Source organism: Lotus japonicus, chromosome 5, assembly GCF_012489685.1.
Source record: "Lotus japonicus ecotype B-129 chromosome 5, LjGifu_v1.2".
Taxonomy (NCBI): Eukaryota; Viridiplantae; Streptophyta; class Magnoliopsida; order Fabales; family Fabaceae; genus Lotus; species Lotus japonicus.
Genome location: NC_080045.1, coordinates 24,331,164 through 24,351,926, shown reverse-complemented (window position 1 = coordinate 24,351,926; position 20,763 = coordinate 24,331,164). Strand labels below are relative to the sequence as shown.

Here is a 20,763-nt window from a genome sequence, read left to right as displayed (position 1 = left end):
TCCCTCGATGATGGTATGCATATTGTGCACCACATCCCACATCGGTGAACCCGGCGGGGGCGATCCATCTGTCGTCGGATCAACCGCAATGCCAGAGTACAACACAAGCTCCGCAAACTGGCTCTGAAATGACAATAAATAAGGTCAATATACACATAGGCATACACATAATCGTAATGTAAGCCACATGGCAAAAACAAGTGTCAGTACCTCTAGAAATGCGAAGCGGTCGCCTTTGTACTCATCTGGGACCATGTAAGGGTGTGAGACCTTGATATACCAAGGAGTGTATTCGCCAGTGGTCTGAAAAGGGAAAGCAGCTTCTTCCGACAGATGGCAAATGTGATCATTCCAGTGCGCAAATCGACGATCACACTCCCGGCACGTAACTGACGATGGTGGGGGATCTGGCACATACTGGATCCGGCCAAACTGCCTGATGACTCGATCTGGGAGGTATGGGAATATCATCTCGGCATGCCTGATAAATCCCCTATACAAGGCAACCTGAGGGAAGGGCCAGTGATCATAGTGCTCTACATAAGGTCTCCAAATCACAGAACTGGCCGGAAACGTATCCAGGTTCATCCTCTTCTGCGCAACCTCAGTAGTCCCTCGAAGCGCCTCCCAAGTTAGTGCAACAGGCCTGTCTGGTGTGTAGGCAGGGTTGTCCCTGCGCTCAAACAATGATCCGGGGAAGTGGGCAAACACCCATGACTGCAAAAGAGAAAATGCCAAAGTATGATGCTAATTATTTAACAACAAACGTTTTAACAATAATTAGAAAGAAATAACAATACCTGCAGAAGAGATAAATAACCAGCAACAGACTTAGCACCATTCCTACTGGCCTCCCCGAGCTGACCATACAAGTAAGCCAAAGTGGCAGCTCCCCAATTCCACCTTGATGCATTCTCAACATCTTCAAACAGAGACAAATACACAGCACCAATATATGTGTTGCTCTTGTCACAGAAAAGGGTCATGCCAATCAACCGCAGCATATAAGCTCGGCATGCAGGAACTTCATTGTTGGCCTCTACGTGTTTCTCCACAATAGCTTGGAGAAAGCTAAAGCGAAGAGATGGACCCCTACAAGCATCAAACTCCTCCATCACAAGCTCAATGTCCACATCAAGTAACTGAGCAACCGCAGGAGCCGCCTCTTCCCTAGTCGGGTTACCAAAGGAGAAGAACTCACCCTCTACGGGCAAGTGGAGTAATGCTGAGACATCTTCAAGTGTGATCGTCATTTCCCCCCAGGGTAAGTGGAAAGATGACGTCTCAGGATGCCATCGCTCAACAAAAGCAGAAATAATGCTCTGGTCAACACTCGGGCTTGTGCATTTCATCACCCACCGCAAACCTGCATTATGCACCGCACCCCTTATGTACCGAGCATGATGGACTACAGGATGACACATCCTCCCATGATTATAGGTCTTGAGCACACCTCTAGTCTCATAATTTGGCCGCTTGTATGACCTCCATATGTCACGAGCTATATGTTCGCCATACTTAGTCAACAAGCAAAGGTCAAACGGACCTCCCTCATACCACAACCTGTTCTCATCGTCCTCATCACCAGACTCCTCATCAAACTCCGCCTCGAGGTCAGCACCGACATCCTCCTCAGCCTCCTCCTCACCACTAGTCTCCTCCTCACCACTAGTCTCCTCCTCCGCCTCAGTGTCATCATCCGGCTGATCAGCCATAATCTCATCATCCTGCTGATCCTGTACAGCAGGCTCTTGTTCAGCATTCCTACCCCTTCCTCTATTAGCCTCTTCTGACCGTTTGCGGTTAGAAGCATGAGTGGAGCTACGATCCCGTGGAGCAGTAGGTTCAGTAGAAGGACCAACAACACGGGCAGTTTTCCTAGGAGGCCTGAAAATTAAAAATACAAAAATTAATACTCATGCACAACAATTTATTAACATAAACAACAGTTTGCTAACATAAAAAATAATTTATAAACATTCAGAGAAAATTCAGAGAGAATTAAAAAAAAAATTGACAGGCTAACCGCACTTAAACTTGCGGTAGGTATAAAAGATTTGACAGGCTAACCGCACTTAAACTTGCGGTAGGTATAAAAGATTTGACAGGCGTACCGCACTTAAACATGCGGTAGGTATAAAAGATTTGACAGGCGTACCGCACTTAAACATGCGGTAGCCATAAAACCTGTCCGCGGTTTAGAGTGCGGGAAAGTCACGAAACCTCCTCCCATTGCAGAATCAAATCGAGGGACTGAAATTTAACACGAAATACAACCTAAGCCTCGAAAACTTGTAAGAAATAACTTACATTGTTGTTCTTCTTGTGGGTTATGGGTTGTTGTTGTATTTTGTGGGTTACTCCTTCTTGACTTGGTCTCCTTCTTCCTCTTCTACTTCAACTTCTTCTTCTTACTTCTTCTTCTTACTGGTTGTCCTCCTTTCTCTTCCTCTTCTTGACTTGGTTGTGGGTTTGAGAGACTTGATTTTGTGAGGGTTGAAACTTTTGAAATTGGGTGGGAGAGGAAGATGGTATACGGTTGAAAGAGGGGGGAGGGTTTGTAGAGATAAGGTAGTTTTTTTTTTTTAAATTTAAATTACTGAAGGGTATTTTAGTCTTTTCGCGTGTTTGGGGATGGCGGACTTAGCAAAAAAGGGGGCGCAAATAGTCTCTGCCTATTATTAATGTAATAAATATTTATTAAATGTTATGCCTCTAGGCAACTTAAGACGCATAAACGGAACTACTCAAGGTATGAATTGGAATTAACTACGGTGATTTTTTTACTAAAGATATGGAGACACTATCTTTGTGGATGCACTCTCATTATCTTTAACGACCACAAAAGTATGAAATACTTATTTGATAGAAGGAGCTCAATATGAGGCAACATCGATGGATAGACTTCGTCAAGGGATACGACTTCCCTCTGCAGTATAATCTGGGAAAGGCGAATGTTGTTGCGAACGCTTTGAGCAGGAAAACGATGCACGTTTCTTCAATGGGGGTGAAAGAGTTGGAATCACTGGAGGAGTTCAGAGATCTCAGCTTAGATGTGAGAGTATCTCTGGGGAAAGTAAGTTTCGGAATGGTCACCATCTCCTGTGATTTGACGGAAGATATTAAGGATAGGCAATTACAAGATGAGCAACTTATGTCTCCTCAGCCATTTCCACGAACCGTCGATCAACACCTCCACTGCGCAAGATAACCACTAGGCTTTGCATTTCTCCTTAGCCCGATATCCTCCTCGAACCTAGCCTCACGAAGACATCCCCACGACCACAATTCACAGCTTCACAACGACCACCATGTATGACTAGCCCCGCCGCTCGACGACTCTGCGTTCCTCTCTCGCTTCCAACAAATTCATCTCCGTCGTCCCCATCTGCAGCTCTTCCTCACAATCTCAGATCAAACCTTCTCATATAAACCCACTCTGATTTGTGGTGGTGCTGTAGTGGTTCGAGTCGGTGCACTTCATTGTCATCTTTACTATTGGTGTCATCTGTTTCTCCAATGATAGAAAAGTATAAGAGTTTTCTGGTAAAAAATTAAAATAGATGAGCTAACAGTGACCACTAGCTATGGTCTTCATCGGAGAAGAAAATAAAAAAATAAAATTGAAGATAATTTTATCCTCGTAAAATGGTTACTACGCACAATTATTTTAGCTAATCCACAAAAATTTCACCTTTTATTACTACATATCCATATAAATAAATAAAAAATTGCGAGGAAAATGTACCAATTTTTTTTTTTATTAAAAACTTTACTTCACCTTTGAAATAACATCGTGAGATCATTTTACTAGTTGCTATATCGATCTATCATCACTTATTCAAAGTCCCGAACCGAGCCACGCAAACTCTGTGAATTCCTTCCTCAAAGTCCCGAACCGGAACCCGTCGTCCATGCTCTCTGCATGGCTCTGCCGTCCGAACCTCACCGTCGCCGCCGCAGCAACAACCCCATCTCTTCATTCCTCGAAACCACCGCTTCCAACTTCGCCTCTCTCTTCAATCCTCAAATCCCTTCTTCCCCTTTAACCCTCACGAAATCACAACCGCACCCACCCTCCTCTATCTCCCTCCCTCTCTTCTTCGCGCCGCCCCTCTCCACCCCGACGGTTGATTCCTCCTCCGCCGCCGCCGCAGAGCACTCTCGCCCAGCCGCCAAATCGGTGAGGGTCACGAGGCTCAGTACGAATGGGAAGGGTGGTGGGCCCGCCTTCGTGGGGCAGGTCTTCAGCATGTGCGACCTCTCTGGAACCGGCCTCATGGCTGTTTCCACCCACTTTGACATTCCCTTCATCTCCAAAAGGTTTCTCTTATCTCACCTCTCTGTTCTTCTATTCCTTATGTTCAATTAAATTCAAGCATATGCAGGTTTTTTTTTTGTTAGAAATAATTATATTATACAAAATCATTCATGTGCCTCTTACCTAACAACTTAAGTCAACAACTTAAGCTTTGGGGATAATTCGTTCTTTGACATGGTATCAGAGCCTATGGCGAAGCGGTCTAGAGTTCGATCCTTATGCATTGTGCATTAGGTGAGCCTGTGCATTGTTCACGCTTCAAGCTCAAACAAGCTCTTGCGTGAGGGGTCGTGTTAGAAGTAATAATACAAAACCATTCATGTGCCTCTTACCTTACAACTTAAGCTTTGGGGATAATTGGTGACAGTTTTCACTTAGCAATAGTGTCGAATTCAGATGCTAAGAGTAAGGTAATCTGATATCAATGCATGTACCAAACATCGGAGGGCATCGCTTTGGTCTGCAAGATGCTGGAAGGTGCTTAATACTTATTATAGATTGGGGAACATTGAAAGGAATTTATGGCTAAGATATTTGATTGAGTTTGTTGCTAGCATTAGTTCAAAACCTCATCCAGTTATAGGTTAAGCGGCTATCATCCATATTTTTTTTTAATTTTTTTTCATCTGTTATCTATTATCTGCAGAACCCCTGAGTGGCTGAAAAAAGTTTTTGCAGCAATCACCAAGAGCGAGAGGAATGGCCCTGTGTTTCGGTTTTTTATTGATCTAGGAGATGCAGGTTAGCTCTATAAGTATTTCCCTCTTATTATTAGTCCTTTTATATGCTTGTAAGTTTACCAATTCATTTCTATATTATCATATGCTTTGAGGTTACTTTGCTCAAAATTCCTCTAGTTTTTCTTTATAACTTGATGAAATCTATGATTGTTGTGGTATCTAAATATCACTGTATCCTTAATCTTTTGCCAAGGCTGACTAATTTCCTGTTAACTCTTGCTTCCTCTCAATGTATACACTTTTGGCTTTACTGATCATTTTATGTTTATAAAGATGTTTAATTAATTAGTTCTATTATATTAAGTGTCTGGCTAAGCACCTGTTGAATGCTTATTTGTTTCTTTGAAGTGAAAAAATATACTTTTGTTCAGTTTCATTTGTTGAAATCAGAGATTTTTATTGGTGACTGGCGTGCAGTTTTCCTTGTTGGTCGCTCTTTTCTCATTTGTTTGGCATTTGGTGGGGAGGGTATTAGACATTAAATTTATAAATAGATGAAGAATTCATTAGTAAGGAAGGAGGAAAGTAAGCACATAAGGAAAATGAGAGATCTTCCCCACTCTGGAAAACTAGATAAAATGATGTATAGGTGAAAAAAATAAAGAATACGTCAAGCTGCCCAGTCTCTGTATATCTGTATTGGTAACTCCATTATAGCAGCCATGTGTAGAAAGTGGTGGAGAGAGAGACAGATAAAATTTTACTTTCTTTGACCAAACTTTTTCTAACACAGATAAAATGTTTCATATTGGAGAGAAACCCTAGATCCAATGCACCAAGAATCCCATAAGGATCGTTCCAAACACAAGTAGATGTTAAAATGCTAAGTGGCCTGTGTGCCTGTTTATATGAATCAGTTCCCTGCTTGTCCATGTATTCATCTCCCATCATTATACATTTTGGTTGATGTCTAATTACCTTTCTAATGGTCTTAGTTTCATATGTCAAAAAGCTGAATATTCCCAGTGGTGTGGTGGGTGCTTGCCGTCTTGATCTAGCATATGAACATTTCAAGGTACTGACTACTTTTTCAATTGCCATTCGATATGTAGTTGCGCTGATTTCAGTTAGTACAGATTTATAATTTTTTGTTTAGATGCAGTAATTCATGCAGATGGGCGTACAATATTATTGAATTTGATATGTGAAATTTCTTATTTTGTTTTGGTTTTAGTTTAGTGTATGACGTTCACTACATGCCATGCAGGAAAAACCTCATTTGTTCCAATTTGTTCCAAATGAGAAGCAGGTATTATTTTTCATTCTCTGTTACATTCTTTAGTTTTCTTTTGACTGCATCTATATTTATTTTAAATACTTTCCCTCCAGGTCAAGGAAGCCAATAAAATTCTGAAGACAAACCCGCACAATGGTGTCAGGAGAAAAGTCGATGGTGTGCCTGTGTTTAGTGCACAGAACTTAGATATTGCAATCGCAACTACAGATGGGGTTAAATGGTGCATGTTGCTTATCTTCCTTATGTGCATGAATGGTCTCCTCATAGAACTTGCTCATATTATGTTGATCTGAGACTCAGTTCCAGTCAAATCATATTATTGTGCATTGTCAAAGGATGGATACCTCTCCTTCTTTCCCCATTAGAGCAGTAATTCAACAGGAATATATGTCTTGTGTTTCTTTTGCAATTGTGGTAATTTTAATTCAATTTGTTTTCTTTAAAGCTGAATGAATAGAAAATGCTTCAGGCCTTAAAAATTAATGAATTCTTTAGACTTGCCTCCTTATTTTTGCCTTTAGTATGAGTTTTCTATGCATTTTTGGGCAGTTTTTCATCATTAATAGTAGCAAAGTAGAAACATTTATTGATAATATGCTATTTTTTCTTTGAGGTTTTGGGCCTGCTTTTGTTTTTTACCAAAGGGTAAAATTGATAAAATGTTTAGCTGATATATTGACTCTGTAGAATCAATAGTGTTTTTCTACCGAAGGACATCACAAAACACTATTATGCTTACAGCTTTCATTATTGCTCTTTTGTTCCACTAGGTATACTCCTTACTTCTTTGATAAAAAGATGCTCGATAACATTCTTGAAGAAGCTGTTGATCAACATTTCCATACTTTAATCCAAACTCGTAACATGCATCGGCGGCGGGATGTGGTCGATGACAACCTAGCTGCAGAAGTAATTGAGGAAATGGGAGATAGCTTAGGAGATCCTCCAGAGGTATGATTAATATTGTAAACATTTAATTGTTTAATCAAGTTCTAGACAGTGAAAGAATTTTTTCATTAGCTGTGGTAAGAATATGATGATGCATCTGGTTTTTAATCTGATTTTTTTGTGAACAATTTGAAGTTCTAAGTGATAATGATGTGTGATATTGAAGACAATAATATATTTGATAAAAGCTTGGCAGTACCTAATATAACTTGTTCTTGAAAATGAAATTTTGTGTTTCATTTTGATATATTTATTAAGGGATTACTCAAGGTTTACATTAAAGATTGACACCTTTTCCTATATATCTCAAAAAATTGGATAATTTTATGTTGCCTTTTCCGAACAGGTTCAAGAATTGCTTGACGAAATGGGCCATCCTAGTATACCCCTAAGTGTTATATCTAAGGCTGCAGAGCTTCAGTTCCATTATACGGTTGACAAAGTACTCCTGGGTAATAGGTGGTTGCGGAAAGCAACAAGAATACAACCAAAGTTTCCGTATATGGTTGACTCATTTGAAAGAAGGTACGTTATATGCTGTTTTCCGCCTTTTGAAACTGCCTTAAATGTTGAACTCTTGGCATTTCAAGTCTTTCCTTTCTTAGTGGGTTCGAAGTCAAGTTTTTCATGCATAAATATTAGAGTATATGCTATGGAGTTAGTTACTCTAGTAGTTAGTTATCTTAGCTGTCAAGCTTAGCTGTCAAAGCTGAGCTGGCATAACAGAATTAGTTAGCTTCTTATGCAAGCTTGTAACTCTCTATAAATAGAGAGATCATCAATTGTACTCTTCAGTTTTACAATCAATAAAATTCAGTTCAACATTTCCAATATGGTATCAAGAGCAGGGTACGGTCCTTGAGGCCTTTCTCTCTCTGATTTTTCTTAGGTTTTTCTTCTTCTTCATCACCATGGCTGATGAAGCTTCTGCTCCTGCAACTCCTATACCCACTCCAGCACCAGTTTCAGTGGCTCTGTCACAATCGAGTGCATCTACACTGGTTCACAAGCTCACGCTGAAGCTTGATGATTCCAATTTCCTCTCATGGAAGCAACATGTTGAAGGAATTGTCAGGACTCATCGCTTGCAGAGTTTTCTTGTAGATCCAGAGATTCCACCGCGTTTTCTCAGTGAACAGGATCGTATCAATGCCATTGAGAATCCTGCATATCAACTCTGGGAGCAACAGGATTCTGCCTTGTTCACATGGCTTCTTTCTTCTCTATCGCCTTCTGTGCTTCCTACCGTCGTGAATTGCAAGTACGCGTGGGAGGTTTGGCAAGCTGTTCTTGATTTCTTTCAAGCTCAGTCACTCGCGCAATCTACACAATTGCGATCTGAGCTTCGAACCATCACCAAAGGATCGAAGAGTACTTCGGATTTTCTCAAGCGTGTGAAGTCGATCGTGAATGCACTCATCACGATTGGTGATCCGATCTCTTATCGTGAACATCTGGAAGCGATCTTCGATGGTCTTCCTGATGACTATAGTTCTCTGATGACGATTGTTTACAATCGTAGTGAGCAGTGCTCGATCTCGCATGTTGAGGCGATGATCATCGCGCATGAAGCGCGTTTGGATCGATCGCGCGCTCGACAACTTCAAGTTTCTGCACCGGCGGCACTTCTCGCTCATGCGACTGCACCACCGCCGTCGCCGGTGGTTTCTCCGTCTCCGGCGACACCTACTGCACCGTCTCCGGTGATCGTCGCGCCTCCGTTACCGGTACACACTGAAGTCAACTATGCCTCGAGCAACGTTGACTCCTCATCAGCATCTGATGATCGTGGTAGATCTGGCGATTCTCGCGGCTCTGGTGATCGCGGTGGCTACAACAATTATGGTGCACGCGGTGGTAGGTCGAATCGCGGTGGTCGTGGCTCTGTTCAGTGCCAAATCTGTCACAAATTTGGTCATGATGCTAGCATCTGCTATCATCGAGGAAATTCTTCTTCCTCTGGTTCTCAGAGTCAACCTACTATGTCATCACAAGCTGCTGTTTCTTCTCTTCTTGGCTTGCTTCCACAGTTTGGTTACACGCCATTTCGTGGATTTCAGCCTTTCGGTTCTCCTGCACAATTTGGTGTGCCTTTTGCTGGATCAGGCTATGGTCCTAACCTTCCTTTGCAACAAGGTGCTATGTTTGCGTCTCCTGGCTATGGTTACACTGCTCCTGCACCTTCTGGTTTTGGATTTGGTTTATTTCCTCGAGCTCCAGCACAGCATCCTCGTGCACCTCAGGCTATGATTGCTTCTGCACCACAGGCTATGGTAGCTTCTGCTCCTTCCACTCTTGGCAGTTGGTTCCCTGACTCAGGAGCTACACATCATGTTACTCATGATGCCTCAGTTCTTTCAGATAGCATGTCAGTTACTGGCAATGATCAAGTGTTCATGGGTAATGGACAAGGTTTGCCTATCAAATCTATTGGTTCAGCCTCTTTTTCTTCTCCATTACACACACACACCACTCTGAAACTTCACAATCTTTTGTTAGTTCCTAATATTACTAAAAATCTTGTCAGTGTTAGTAAATTTGCCAGGGATAATGGTGTTTTCTTTGAGTTTCATCCTTACCATTGCACTGTTAAATCTCAGGACAATTCTAGGACTCTCCTTCGTGGCTCTCTTGGTCAAGATGGCTTATACACCTTTGATGGCATGCACTCCTCAACATTCCTCAAGGGACTTTCTTCTGCTTCTGTTCCCTCCACCTTTTCAGTGACCAAGTCCTCTCTTGCTGATGTTAATAATACAGTTTCTGTTTTACATAATGTACCTAGCCACACATCATATGAATTGTGGCATTCTAGACTAGGGCATCCTCATCATGAGGCTCTGCAATCTGCTCTTTCCATATGTAAAATACCAATACCACATAAATCAAAGTTTTCAGTTTGTCAAGCTTGTTGTGTTGCTAAATCTCATAGATTACCTTCCTCTTCTTCTACTACAGTTTATACTTCTCCTTTAGAATTAATATTTGCAGATTTATGGGGTCCTGCCTCCATTGAATCTTCTGCTGGTTATTTTTATTTTCTTACTTGTGTTGATGCCTTCTCCAGGTTCACCTGGATTTATCCTATTAAAAGAAAATCTGATACTTGTTTTGTGTTTCTTCAATTTCAAGCAATGGCTGAATTGAAATTTGGTCTTAAAATAAAATCAGTTCAAACTGATGGTGGCACAGAATTCAAACCTCTAGTTCCTTATTTTACTAAGCTAGGTATAGACCATAGACTGACTTGTCCTCACACACACCATCAAAATGGTAGTGTTGAGAGGAAACATCGCCATATAGTTGAAACTGGTTTGTCTCTCTTGGCCTATGCTAACATGCCTAATTCTTATTGGGACCATGCTTTTCTTACTGCTGTTTTTCTCATAAACAGGCTTCCCACTCCAGTTCTTGATAACATTAGTCCTTATCACAAACTCTTCAAAGTTCCAGCAGATTATAGTATCCTTAGGGTGTTTGGAAGTGCATGCTATCCCCATCTCAGACCTTACAATTCATCTAAATTGTCCTTCAGGTCTAGAGAGTGTGTTTTTCTTGGCTATTCTTCCTCTCATCAAGGTTACAAGTGTCTATCTAGTGATGGTAAAATCTACATCTCCAAAGATGTGAGGTTTAATGAGTTTAAATTTCCATATTCCACTTTGTTTAGTTCTGATGCTGTGATGTCTAGCTGTTCAGGAATCTCTTCTACTATTCCTGTTATTGCTTCAGTTCCTCTTGAGCAGCAACCCCTCTTTGCAGCAGCTCCTGCATCTCCTGCAGCTACTGGTTCTTCTCACCCTCTACAAGAGGCTTCTGCAGAAGCAGTTGCAGCTACTGGATCTTCTCTTGAGCATGAAGGATCTTCAGTTCCTCATTCTCCTAATGAAGCAGTTACACCTAATGCTTCTCCTCCAGCATCTGATTCCTCTGCTGTGCCTCCAGTAATTAATGCTCATCCAATGCAGACTAGGTCTAAGTCTGGTATTGTTATGCCAAGACTTTTTCCAACTCTATTACTTGCACAAACTGAGCCTACAACTACAAGGAATGCTTTAAAGGATCCTAAGTGGTTAGCAGCAATGAAGTCAGAATATGAAGCACTCATGGCCAACAATACTTGGACTCTAGTTTCTCTTCCAAAAGGGAGACATCCTATAGGGTGTAAATGGGTGTTTAGGATTAAGGAAAATCCTGATGGATCAGTCAATAGATACAAAGCTCGTCTTGTGGCTAAAGGATATCATCAAGTAAAGGGGTTTGATTATGCTGAAACTTTTTCCCCTGTGGTAAAACCAATCACTATTAGGTTGATCCTTAGTTTGGCTGTCTCTAAACAGTGGCATATACATCAGCTAGATGTGAACAATGCATTTCTTCATGGTGCTTTGCAAGAAGAGGTGTACATGCAACAGCCCACTGGTTTTCAGAATTCAGACAAGTCTCTTGTGTGCAAGCTTAATAAAGCTTTATATGGACTCAAGCAGGCTCCTCGAGCTTGGTTTGATAGATTGAAGGCAGCTTTGGTTAAGTATGGTTTTAAGGCTAGTTGCTGTGATCCTTCCTTATTTACCTTTCACAACAAGTCCAATGTGATCTATATTCTTGTCTATGTTGATGACATAATCATCACAGGAAATTTCTTACCCTTTATTCAAGAGGTAGTTCAGAAACTTAATTCCGAGTTTGCTTTGAAGCAGTTGGGACAATTGGACTACTTTCTAGGGGTTCAAGTACACCACTTGCAAGACAGATCACTCCTCTTAACTCAGTCCAAATACATAGGAGATCTACTTGAGAGGGCTGATATGGCTGAGGCTAAGGGAATTTCTACACCTATGGTTAGTAATTCAAAATTGAGCAAACATGGGGGAGACTACTTTGAAGATCCTACACTCTACAGGTCCATTGTGGGGACTTTGCAATATGCAACTCTCACTAGACCTGAAATTAGTTTTGCTGTCAATAAAGTGTGCCAATTTCTTAGCCAACCTCTACAAGATCATTGGAAGGCTGTCAAAAGGATACTTAGGTATCTAAAGGGAACTATTCATTATGGCCTGCTAATTAAGCCTTGTTCTTTGCATACTCCAGTGCCATTGACTGCATATTGTGATGCAGATTGGGGCTCTGACCCTGATGACAGAAGGTCAACCTCAGGTTCCTGTGTTTTCTTTGGCCCAAATCTTGTCTCCTGGTCATCTAAAAAGCAAACACTGGTTGCCAGATCCAGTACTGAAGCTGAGTACAGAAGTCTGGCCAATACTTCTGCTGAGTTGCTATGGATTCAATCACTGCTTCATGAGCTTCATGTTCCATTCATGACTCCAAGAATCTTATGTGATAATATGGGGGCAGTTGCTTTGACCCATAATCCAGTGCTTCACACTAGGACAAAGCACATGGAACTAGACATTTTCTTTGTTAGGGAAAAGGTTCTGAATCAGTCTCTTTTTGTCCATCATGTACCTTCTGTTGATCAGCTTGCAGATATATTCACCAAAGCCCTCTCTCCTACTCGGTTTGAAGCACTTAGAACCAAACTCAATGTGGCTGAGAAACTTGTTTCTCACCCACCTTGAGTTTGAGGGGGTATATTAGAGTATATGCTATGGAGTTAGTTACTCTAGTAGTTAGTTATCTTAGCTGTCAAAGCTGAGCTGGCATAACAGAATTAGTTAGCTTCTTATGCAAGCTTGTAACTCTCTATAAATAGAGAGATCATCAATTGTACTCTTAAGTTTTACAATCAATAAAATTCAGTTCAACATTTCCAATAATAAACGAACAAGTATTCACTATTGTTGCGGTGTTGCCCCAGATTACATAACATTTATACTAATTCACATTAGTGGTGTTGGATATTTAATTAATCTTAGCTAGTTTAATGTCCAGGTTCCTTGTAGTATGGTTCGTTAGGTCCAGGTTCATTTCTGTACATATTAATTATTGAAATCAGTACCTGCGTATTCATTATTAGATTAATATCTATTTAAGGTGCATTTGGAAAACAGCCTAATTAAGTGTTTATTACATAACCACTTATTCATAAGCTTGTTTGAGAAGGTCATTGATAGGTATAGGAGCTTAATCATAAGCTAATATGAAAAGCTTATCAAAACAAGCTCAAAGGAGCTTATCGGTAAGCTGTAAGATATTTTCATAAGCTTAACCAAACACCTCCAAGTGCTTATGCTATAAGCTCTTGCAAACGTACCTTAGTTTTTTCGTAGTTCTAGTTGTCGCACGGTTTTCAGCATATGCTTCTTTGTTTCTTTTTATGTCATCATAGTATCTAATTCTAAAGCCTAAAGAGAGATAACCTAAAACCGGCATACCTGGCTAACTCACTACGCTGTTTTTCCCCTGGCCAACCATGTTTTCACTGCGGTTCTCGGGCCTCCCTTTCCTGTCATTGCTTACTTTTCTTAGTGACTTGTCCTATCAGTTTTCCAGGGCTGAGTTCCCCAAAGTTTGAAACTCTTCTATAATATTTCCATTTTGTCCCTAACAGGAAATTATGTCGATTTGGTTTTTCAAGGTACTCATTTTTTGTTCGTATCTTTGTTTTTGGGGTTCTAGTTGCTATCAGTGCTGACCCACCATACGTCAGCATGAGTTTTGTTCCCTTTCTGGCTATCTGGTTAGAGGTGGCCGTGCTTCATAGTTTTGGACTCAGAAATGGGGCTCCACTGTTCTTCCATCCTCCGCATGATCTTCTTTGTTGGTCTGACGTGTCGTTCTCTTTCCCCTGTCTTGATTCTGTGTCAGAGTGGTAAGACGAATAGCCTCCATTCGCCCCATGGCACTTTTTAGCTTTGGTAAATCAGCTCCATGCTCCCTCATTGTTCTCTCAATTCGTGTAACTCTTGTCTTCCAACGATTTCACGCTGGTTTCGATTCGGGTCCAGCTGGTTAGATCAAATTGTTAGGAACTAGAAAATAATGACGACATATTGAGGGAAAGAACTAAATGCATGGAATTATATTACTGAAAATTGAACAAGAAAATAGAGAATGAATTCTCCCCAAGGGTTTCGCCTTTACAAAGGGTTTCTGGTTTCATTCTCAAACTAACAATGATACTGAATGACCCCTTATACTCCCTGCATCCCCTATTTATAAACACTGCTTACTACTAACTAAAGCAGCCCTAACTACCAGGCCAAATCAGGCCCATTAACATTGAACATCAAATAACATCCTAATAGATGATGAGACACAGGATATTAAGAGACAAAGGAAAAGGCTTTGAGGTTAGTAACAGCCAGGCCAGCTGGCATGAGCTAATTGGAGGGAAATATGATTTGCTCCTCCCCGGAGCCTCAGCTCCTACTACAGATGTTCCTCGTCTGCAGAAAAACCTCAACTCTTGCTATGATACTTCACACCTTCCTCTCTCCTCACTTTCGCCTATATACTCCCTTAGTAACAGCCAGGCCAGCTGGCATGAGCTAATTGGAGGGAAATATGATTTGCACCTCCCCGGAGCCTCAGCTCCTACTATAGACCTTCCTCGTCTGCAGAAAAACCTCAACTCTTGCTATGATACTTCACACCTTCCTCTCTCCTCACTCTCCTCTATATACTCTCCTGCTAATAGAATCTTCTCCTTTTCTTACTAATTGCCATGCTGGCAGATTTCTTTTTCTTCCTAGAATGTACCTTCCAGACAGTGGGCCACTCTGGCCCTTGGTCAAGCAACGGACTCTTAACAAATTTTGCATTTCTATCATTTGGTATTTGAGGCTCTTGGCTACTTATTTGTTGCATTTTTTTTTGCTGTTCTACTGTAGTACAGTGGGATACCTGTGAATTTCGAAGAAGTCTATATTTTCTTCTTCGATACCGGGACACTCCATATCTCTGAGATGCCCGTGCTTCACAGGTCAGACCAATTGTCATAAACCCACAATTGAGAGTTGGGGAGTAGAATGCAATATAGAATGGACAAGAATGAACTTCTTACTGGTAAATGAAATCTAATCATAAAAGAGAGAATTCTTCTCATAGGGTCGCCTCCTCATGAAGGGTTCCCCTTTGAGTGTCAGATTCTTTGAATGATCATTTCATCCTTATTTTCCTTATTTATCTAAGCTGATGTCCCTTATAACTGCCTAACTTCTCTAACTTTTCCTAACTGCCATGTATTCTAACTTATTAATTTATCTAAACTAACTTTTCTAGTTCTCCCCCTTCCTTCCATCCTAACATGAGCTTATGAGTTTCATTGTCCGTCAAAAGTTTGATGGCCCTATATGCCTGCTTATTTGGCAAAGTTTCAAGAGCTTTGCATGATTTAAATGAACTCCAAAGACTCTCACGAAGGAACTTAAATAATGCATTATAATTTTTTATGCTGTTGGCCTTGTATGGTTTGCCTCTGAAGCATTAAACCAAAGTTTGATCAGATTTTGGGTTCTCCAACCATCTCTAGAAAGGACACTCTATCTTGGTTCTGGAAAGCAGTGATCTACTAGCAAATCTCTTCATGAAAACACTGGAGAGATCCTCGTATAAATTATATCCAAGTTTAGTGTGCAGGTTCATTTTACCCATGAAAGTTAAAATTGTGCTTCAGCTTACAATTGCACGATTTTGCGGGTTTTGCTGGTCTGACTGATTTAGATCACAGCTGGATTTATGATCTGCTAAAATTGCATAAATTGCATAAATCGACTTGGCAGATCTTTAAATTTGTGGAATCGTACGAGTTCACCGTGCCGGGAAAAATCCAGATTTCCAAAACTGAACCCGTGATCCAATTGTTTTAACCTGACACCCACGGTTGCTTAACCCTAAATGAATCACCATGCCTCTATGTCAAACACTCCTTTGAACCCTAATGAAAAGGATTGAGACTTTCAATCATGGTAGTCAAAAGCTAGCTTTAAAGCGTTAGTAATTCAGGTACCATAGCCACTTCAAGTGATTTAGGAGCTTCAGCGCTCTAGGGAGATCTTTAATGGAACCGTTAATTTGACCCGTTTAGGCACTGTCCCTGTGTGCCGTCATCTACTGCCCAGCAGCGACGAACTCAGTTTCTCTGGTCATTTGCATGAAGGTTGCGATGCCATCAACATAGGCAGCAACGCCATGGTGTCTGTGTGTGAGAGAAGTAGAAGGAGAGAGAAGAGAGTGAAAAAGGTGCGTCTACTGCCCGAAGACAGTGTATGATAGGGGTGAGCATAAGAGCCAGACCGACCGCAACCTGAAAACCGAAGTCAATTGAAGGCTTTCGGTCGAGTAGAAACGAGCTTCAGGCTGCACAGTTACAAAAAAAAAAGTTAGGGACGGTTAAACACGGGCGGGTGCGGTTTGTGAATTTTTCTTCCAGCGGTGTCCGAAACTGACCGAAGTTTGTATTGTAGAAAATTCAAATATTGAAAGTGTGACTTTTCTTCCACGTTGCATTGTAGCTTTTATTTTTGTTACAGATGTTGCTTATTAGCTTACACAATAGGCATGGCAGATTTTGCAGCATAGGCAAGGCTTCAGTACTTTGTCTTGTCAATATATTAATACCAAAAATAATTAGAAAATTTCAAATGGTTATCTATACGAACTTCACCTGTGCTGAAAGCATGAAACTAATATTTTTGGTAGTTCATCTTATTTCTTCTCATATTTTTAGCCAAGAAAGTCACCGTCTCGTCTACTCCGCTGCCAGTAGCTATATGCATCTTCACCATCCCTCCATGAACAAACCTTTGTTCAGCTGCGTCGTTCCTCCGTTCAACAGAGACAAACCATGGCTTCGCCGCCAAAGTAGGCACTAGAAAGGGCTGAAACGTTCGAGATCTTGCACCATTGCACAACGGTGTTGTCCAATCTGCCATTATCTCCTCCCTTTCTTCTTTTTAGTTTTTGGAATTTTATGGTTAAATATCGGACATAAGATCTGAACGAACCACCCTACTAACCCATATACCTGCTCAACCCGCGACCGCCCAACCCGAGGTCTTGTGCGGATGGAAGAGGTTCACAATATGACATGTTCGGTTTTGATCAATTTTGACATTTTGGGCCCGAAACTGACCAAATCCGACCGATGCTCACCCCTAGTGTATGACATTCCTATGAATTATGAATTATGTTTTGGTGTTTTGGATTAGTACATTATGACTTATGTAAGACATTCCTAGGAATTATGATTTATGTACTTATGTTTTATGAAACTTTATGATTTATGTATGACATTCCTAAGAATTTTCGTTCATTTATACTATTTTATGTGCATATAAGAATTAATATATCCATAAATATCAAAGGCTATTAAAGCTTCCGCTTTAGGTTCCGCTTTAGTGCTTTACGCTTTACAACCCCTCTCCGCTTTACTTCTAACTTCTAAGTCCCGCTTTTGACTACCTTGCTATCAATCCCTTCCATTCATTCGACAACTGAAACGACACCATTACTTTCCTTGCTCTTCTGCAATTATGAGTGGTGAGTGTCAGAACCCCAAGTCCCTCTGCTTCTCTGTTCTGTACTCTATTCTGCTGTCGTATTCTGCACTGTTCTTCAGTCTTGCCCCCTAAACCCCTATATTTCTAGCCTCATCTCTTCTCTTTTGAATTAGAAGTATTTTTTTGTTACTGCTTTAGCTTATGTTGTTCATTTGTGACATATGAGTTATGTATGACCTTATTATGGACTATGAATTTAATTAAGGCTTAAATACTCTCTTGGTCCCTGAAATTGTAAAGGGAATCAAACCTGATCCTTGTAAAATTTTCGCATCAAATTGGGTCCCTAAAATTATTTTTTTAATCTAATTGGGTTCAAAGTGTGTTTGGGTCTGATGTGGCTTGATTTTAATCCCATTCAGCTTTTCCACATGACTTTTTTAAAAATAATTAATTCCTTTTTAATTCCAACTCATAACATTAAAAAAAAAGTTTTTTTTTTAATTCCAACCCAGATTTAATCTAAACCTAAAAAATAAAAACTAAAAAAATTAAAATTCAGAAAATAAAAAATCTTAATTTATTTAATGATTAATGTTAAAAAAAACTTTAATCTTATTTAAATCATTAATCTTCATCTCCAACAAGAACAACAACAACTACCAGATAGAGTTTCAAAACTAGCAACAAATTTCAAAGAAAAAAACCGAAAGATCTAAATCAATCCTATTGTGTAAACAAAAAAAAAATCGATCGTATTGCTTGCTAGACTACTTTCCTTCCTTCCTTCCTTCTTTTATTTCTTTTCAATTTCATTTGATTAATTATCAAAACACACCCTGAAAACACAGATACCCAGTTATGGAAAATGCCCAGAAGAAAAGCCCACAGAACCATGAAGCCTATCTTGTGCAGCAGATCAGTGGTTATGGGATTGAGTTTGGATGGTGGTGGTTACTGAAGTGGGCGAACACACGGTGGTAACAGGCGGAGATTCCCAAATCGTGAGACCCACACAAAAACCTTACTCAGCGCCGCCGATATCTCCGCATGCGCCGTCTTCAACATCGCGTTCGCCTGCTCCTCCAGCTGCTTCACCTCCGACGACATGTCCTTCACACTGTTCAGAGGTGAAGCAGAAGAAACTCCGCCATTGAGATTTGGGATTGGGAGTTTCAATTTGAGTGGGGTTTTGGCCTTTGGGTAGTGAAATTTGGAGTCTTGGAGGGGGGAGGGAATTGGAGATGGGGAGTGGAGGAATCAAGGGTTTTGAGGAATCTCAACGGGTTTGCCATGGAAGCTCAACGGGTTTCAATCTGCCATTTACTTGAACTGAGATTTGGATTTCTGGAATGTGAGGAATCAAGGATTTTAGATTTTTAGGTTTAGATTAAATCTGAGTTGGAATTAATAATATTTAAAAAAAAGAAAAAGCCACGTGGAAAAGCTGAGTGAGATTAAAATCAAGCCACATCAGACCTTGACACACTTTGGACCTAATTAGATTAAAAAAATAATTTTAGGGACCCAATTTGATGCGAAAATTTTACAAGGATCAGATTTGATTCCCTTTACAATTTCAGGGACCAAGAGAGTATTTAAGCCTTTAATTAATTGTTTGTTGTGTTTCAAAGTTTTATTCTTCTCATTTATGCTATATAGATGGATATATGTGAGCGCGCACACACATAAATGATTGTGTATATAATCTTCAGAGTTCGTGTTACAATTTAACAATCTATGATTCTAGCTCTCCTCTCCAATTTTAGGTAGAATTTCATTTATACACCTACCTTGATTTCACCTATGATTAGTTAGGTCTAGCCGTCTAGGTTCATTGTATATATGTTAATTACGGAAATTAGGACTTATGTATTCATTGTCAAATGTCAAATTGAGATAACATTCAGTTATAATATTGAGACAGTTTTCAGGACATGCCTCCCTTTTCTCTCTCTGGCAACAACTTAAATCCACATTATCACTGCACTTTGAAAGGTGTACATGGGTTCAAATTTTGATAAACTTCTATCTTTGTGTTGTTGGGCACCATGTCTGAATATATTTCGTGTGTCAACTGCAAAGCATGATTTTCGTATATCCATATTTCCAGTGATGATGAATTATGCAAACAATTATATATCGATAAAGATAGATATGCTATTTTTCTTCGGATTGTTTCTATGTTTAACATTGTTTCCATCATCCTGCAGAAGTGAAGCTTCTTTTCTGAGACTTACGGAGTCAAGCAGCTGCCTTAATAACCCTAAAGTTGTAGATGATGGGCGACAATCTGAAGCCAAAGATAGCTCTGATTACAATTTGGGTGATAATACTGAAGGAATCAAAGACCCCCGTCCCAAATTAAGGCTACCTTTTGGTGATTGGTTTCATCACCTAAGGCCACAACAAAAGCATGAAAAAGAAGGCTTATCAGCTAATGGTCCAAATAAAGAAGATTCAAAGCCGGATCCCTTTCTTCCAAAAATTACAATGGTTGGTCTGTCAACAGAGGAAACAGGCCAGATGAGTAAAGCTAGTTTGAAAAAAACAATGGAGGATTTGACAAAAGAGTTGGAGAAGACAGAGCAATATAATGTGGCTGGTGTTGGTAGTAATGAGTGCAAAGTAGAAGATAGGGATCCACTATTTGTAGCAAATGTCGGTGATTACTATTCTAGTGTGGGAAGAACAGGATCAGCTCGTTGGATTCGAGGAGGATCCAACTGAAACCTTTTTTTCCCAACAATATTTCATTTCCAGGTAGTTGTGGACATTGGTCTCCAAATAAGATTGAGAAGACCGTGTTAACATTAATATGTTAAAATGTTGGAAACTGGAAATAACCTCATTTGGGGTGTATACTATAGAAAGTGGTAAGTGGATGCAGCTAGCTTGAGAATATGTCTGATCAGTTTTGTAAATGATTATGTAATTCATCTTTGTTGACCATTTTGTTGACTTCTGGGAAGTTGAATAAAACTTGTTACATAAAAACTGGGAGCTATGTATATATACTAGGCTGTGATAAATAAAACTGAATTACACATACTACTCTAGAATTTTGGATTATCACTTGAGGCATATTATATATTGACATGAATATAAATT

At 40.2% G+C, this 20,763-nt stretch overlaps 2 protein-coding genes across 3 annotated transcripts; one reads left to right on the top strand and one right to left on the bottom strand.

Moving 5' to 3' along the window:
• Window positions 1–144: 144 nt before the first annotated feature.
• Window positions 145–1,769, bottom strand: LOC130719348 (protein MAIN-LIKE 1-like). The gene is made up of 2 exons (XM_057569974.1): window positions 801–1,769; window positions 145–717 (listed from the first exon to the last, which is right to left on the bottom strand). The coding sequence occupies exons 1-2, from the start codon at window positions 1,713–1,715 to the stop codon at window positions 145–147; spliced, it is 1,488 nt and encodes a 495-aa protein (XP_057425957.1). The 5' UTR covers window positions 1,716–1,769.
• Window positions 1,770–3,809: 2,040 nt separating this feature from the next.
• Window positions 3,810–20,701, top strand: LOC130716635 (uncharacterized). 2 transcript variants are annotated; one of them, XM_057566616.1, is made up of 8 exons: window positions 3,810–4,323; window positions 4,968–5,062; window positions 5,997–6,076; window positions 6,269–6,310; window positions 6,391–6,518; window positions 7,069–7,249; window positions 7,593–7,771; window positions 16,881–17,440. In XM_057566616.1, exons 1-8 carry the CDS (start codon window positions 3,926–3,928, stop codon window positions 17,023–17,025), a joined length of 1,248 nt encoding a protein of 415 aa, XP_057422599.1. In that variant the 5' UTR covers window positions 3,810–3,925; the 3' UTR covers window positions 17,026–17,440. The 2 variants fall into 2 exon arrangements, with proteins under 2 accessions (XP_057422599.1, XP_057422598.1); XM_057566615.1 differs by lacking the exon at window positions 16,881–17,440 and adding an exon at window positions 19,866–20,701 and having other exon boundaries at window positions 3,814–4,323.
• Window positions 20,702–20,763: the final 62 nt, after the last annotated feature.

Bases quoted from the DNA above. Each gene is read 5' to 3' on its own strand.
- LOC130716635 (XM_057566615.1), top strand. From the start codon at position 3,926: ATGGCTCTGCCGTCCGAACCTCACCGTCGCCGCCGCAGCAACAACCCC. The intron at 5,063-5,996 runs GTTAGCTCTATA...TAATGGTCTTAG, and splicing joins TATTGATCTAGGAGATGCAG to TTTCATATGTCAAAAAGCTG. The intron at 7,250-7,592 runs GTATGATTAATA...TTTTCCGAACAG, and splicing joins GCTTAGGAGATCCTCCAGAG to GTTCAAGAATTGCTTGACGA.
- LOC130719348 (XM_057569974.1), bottom strand. From the start codon at position 1,715: ATGGCTGATCAGCCGGATGATGACACTGAGGCGGAGGAGGAGACTAGT. The intron at 718-800 runs GTATTGTTATTT...TCTCTTTTGCAG, and splicing joins GTTATTTATCTCTTCTGCAG to TCATGGGTGTTTGCCCACTT.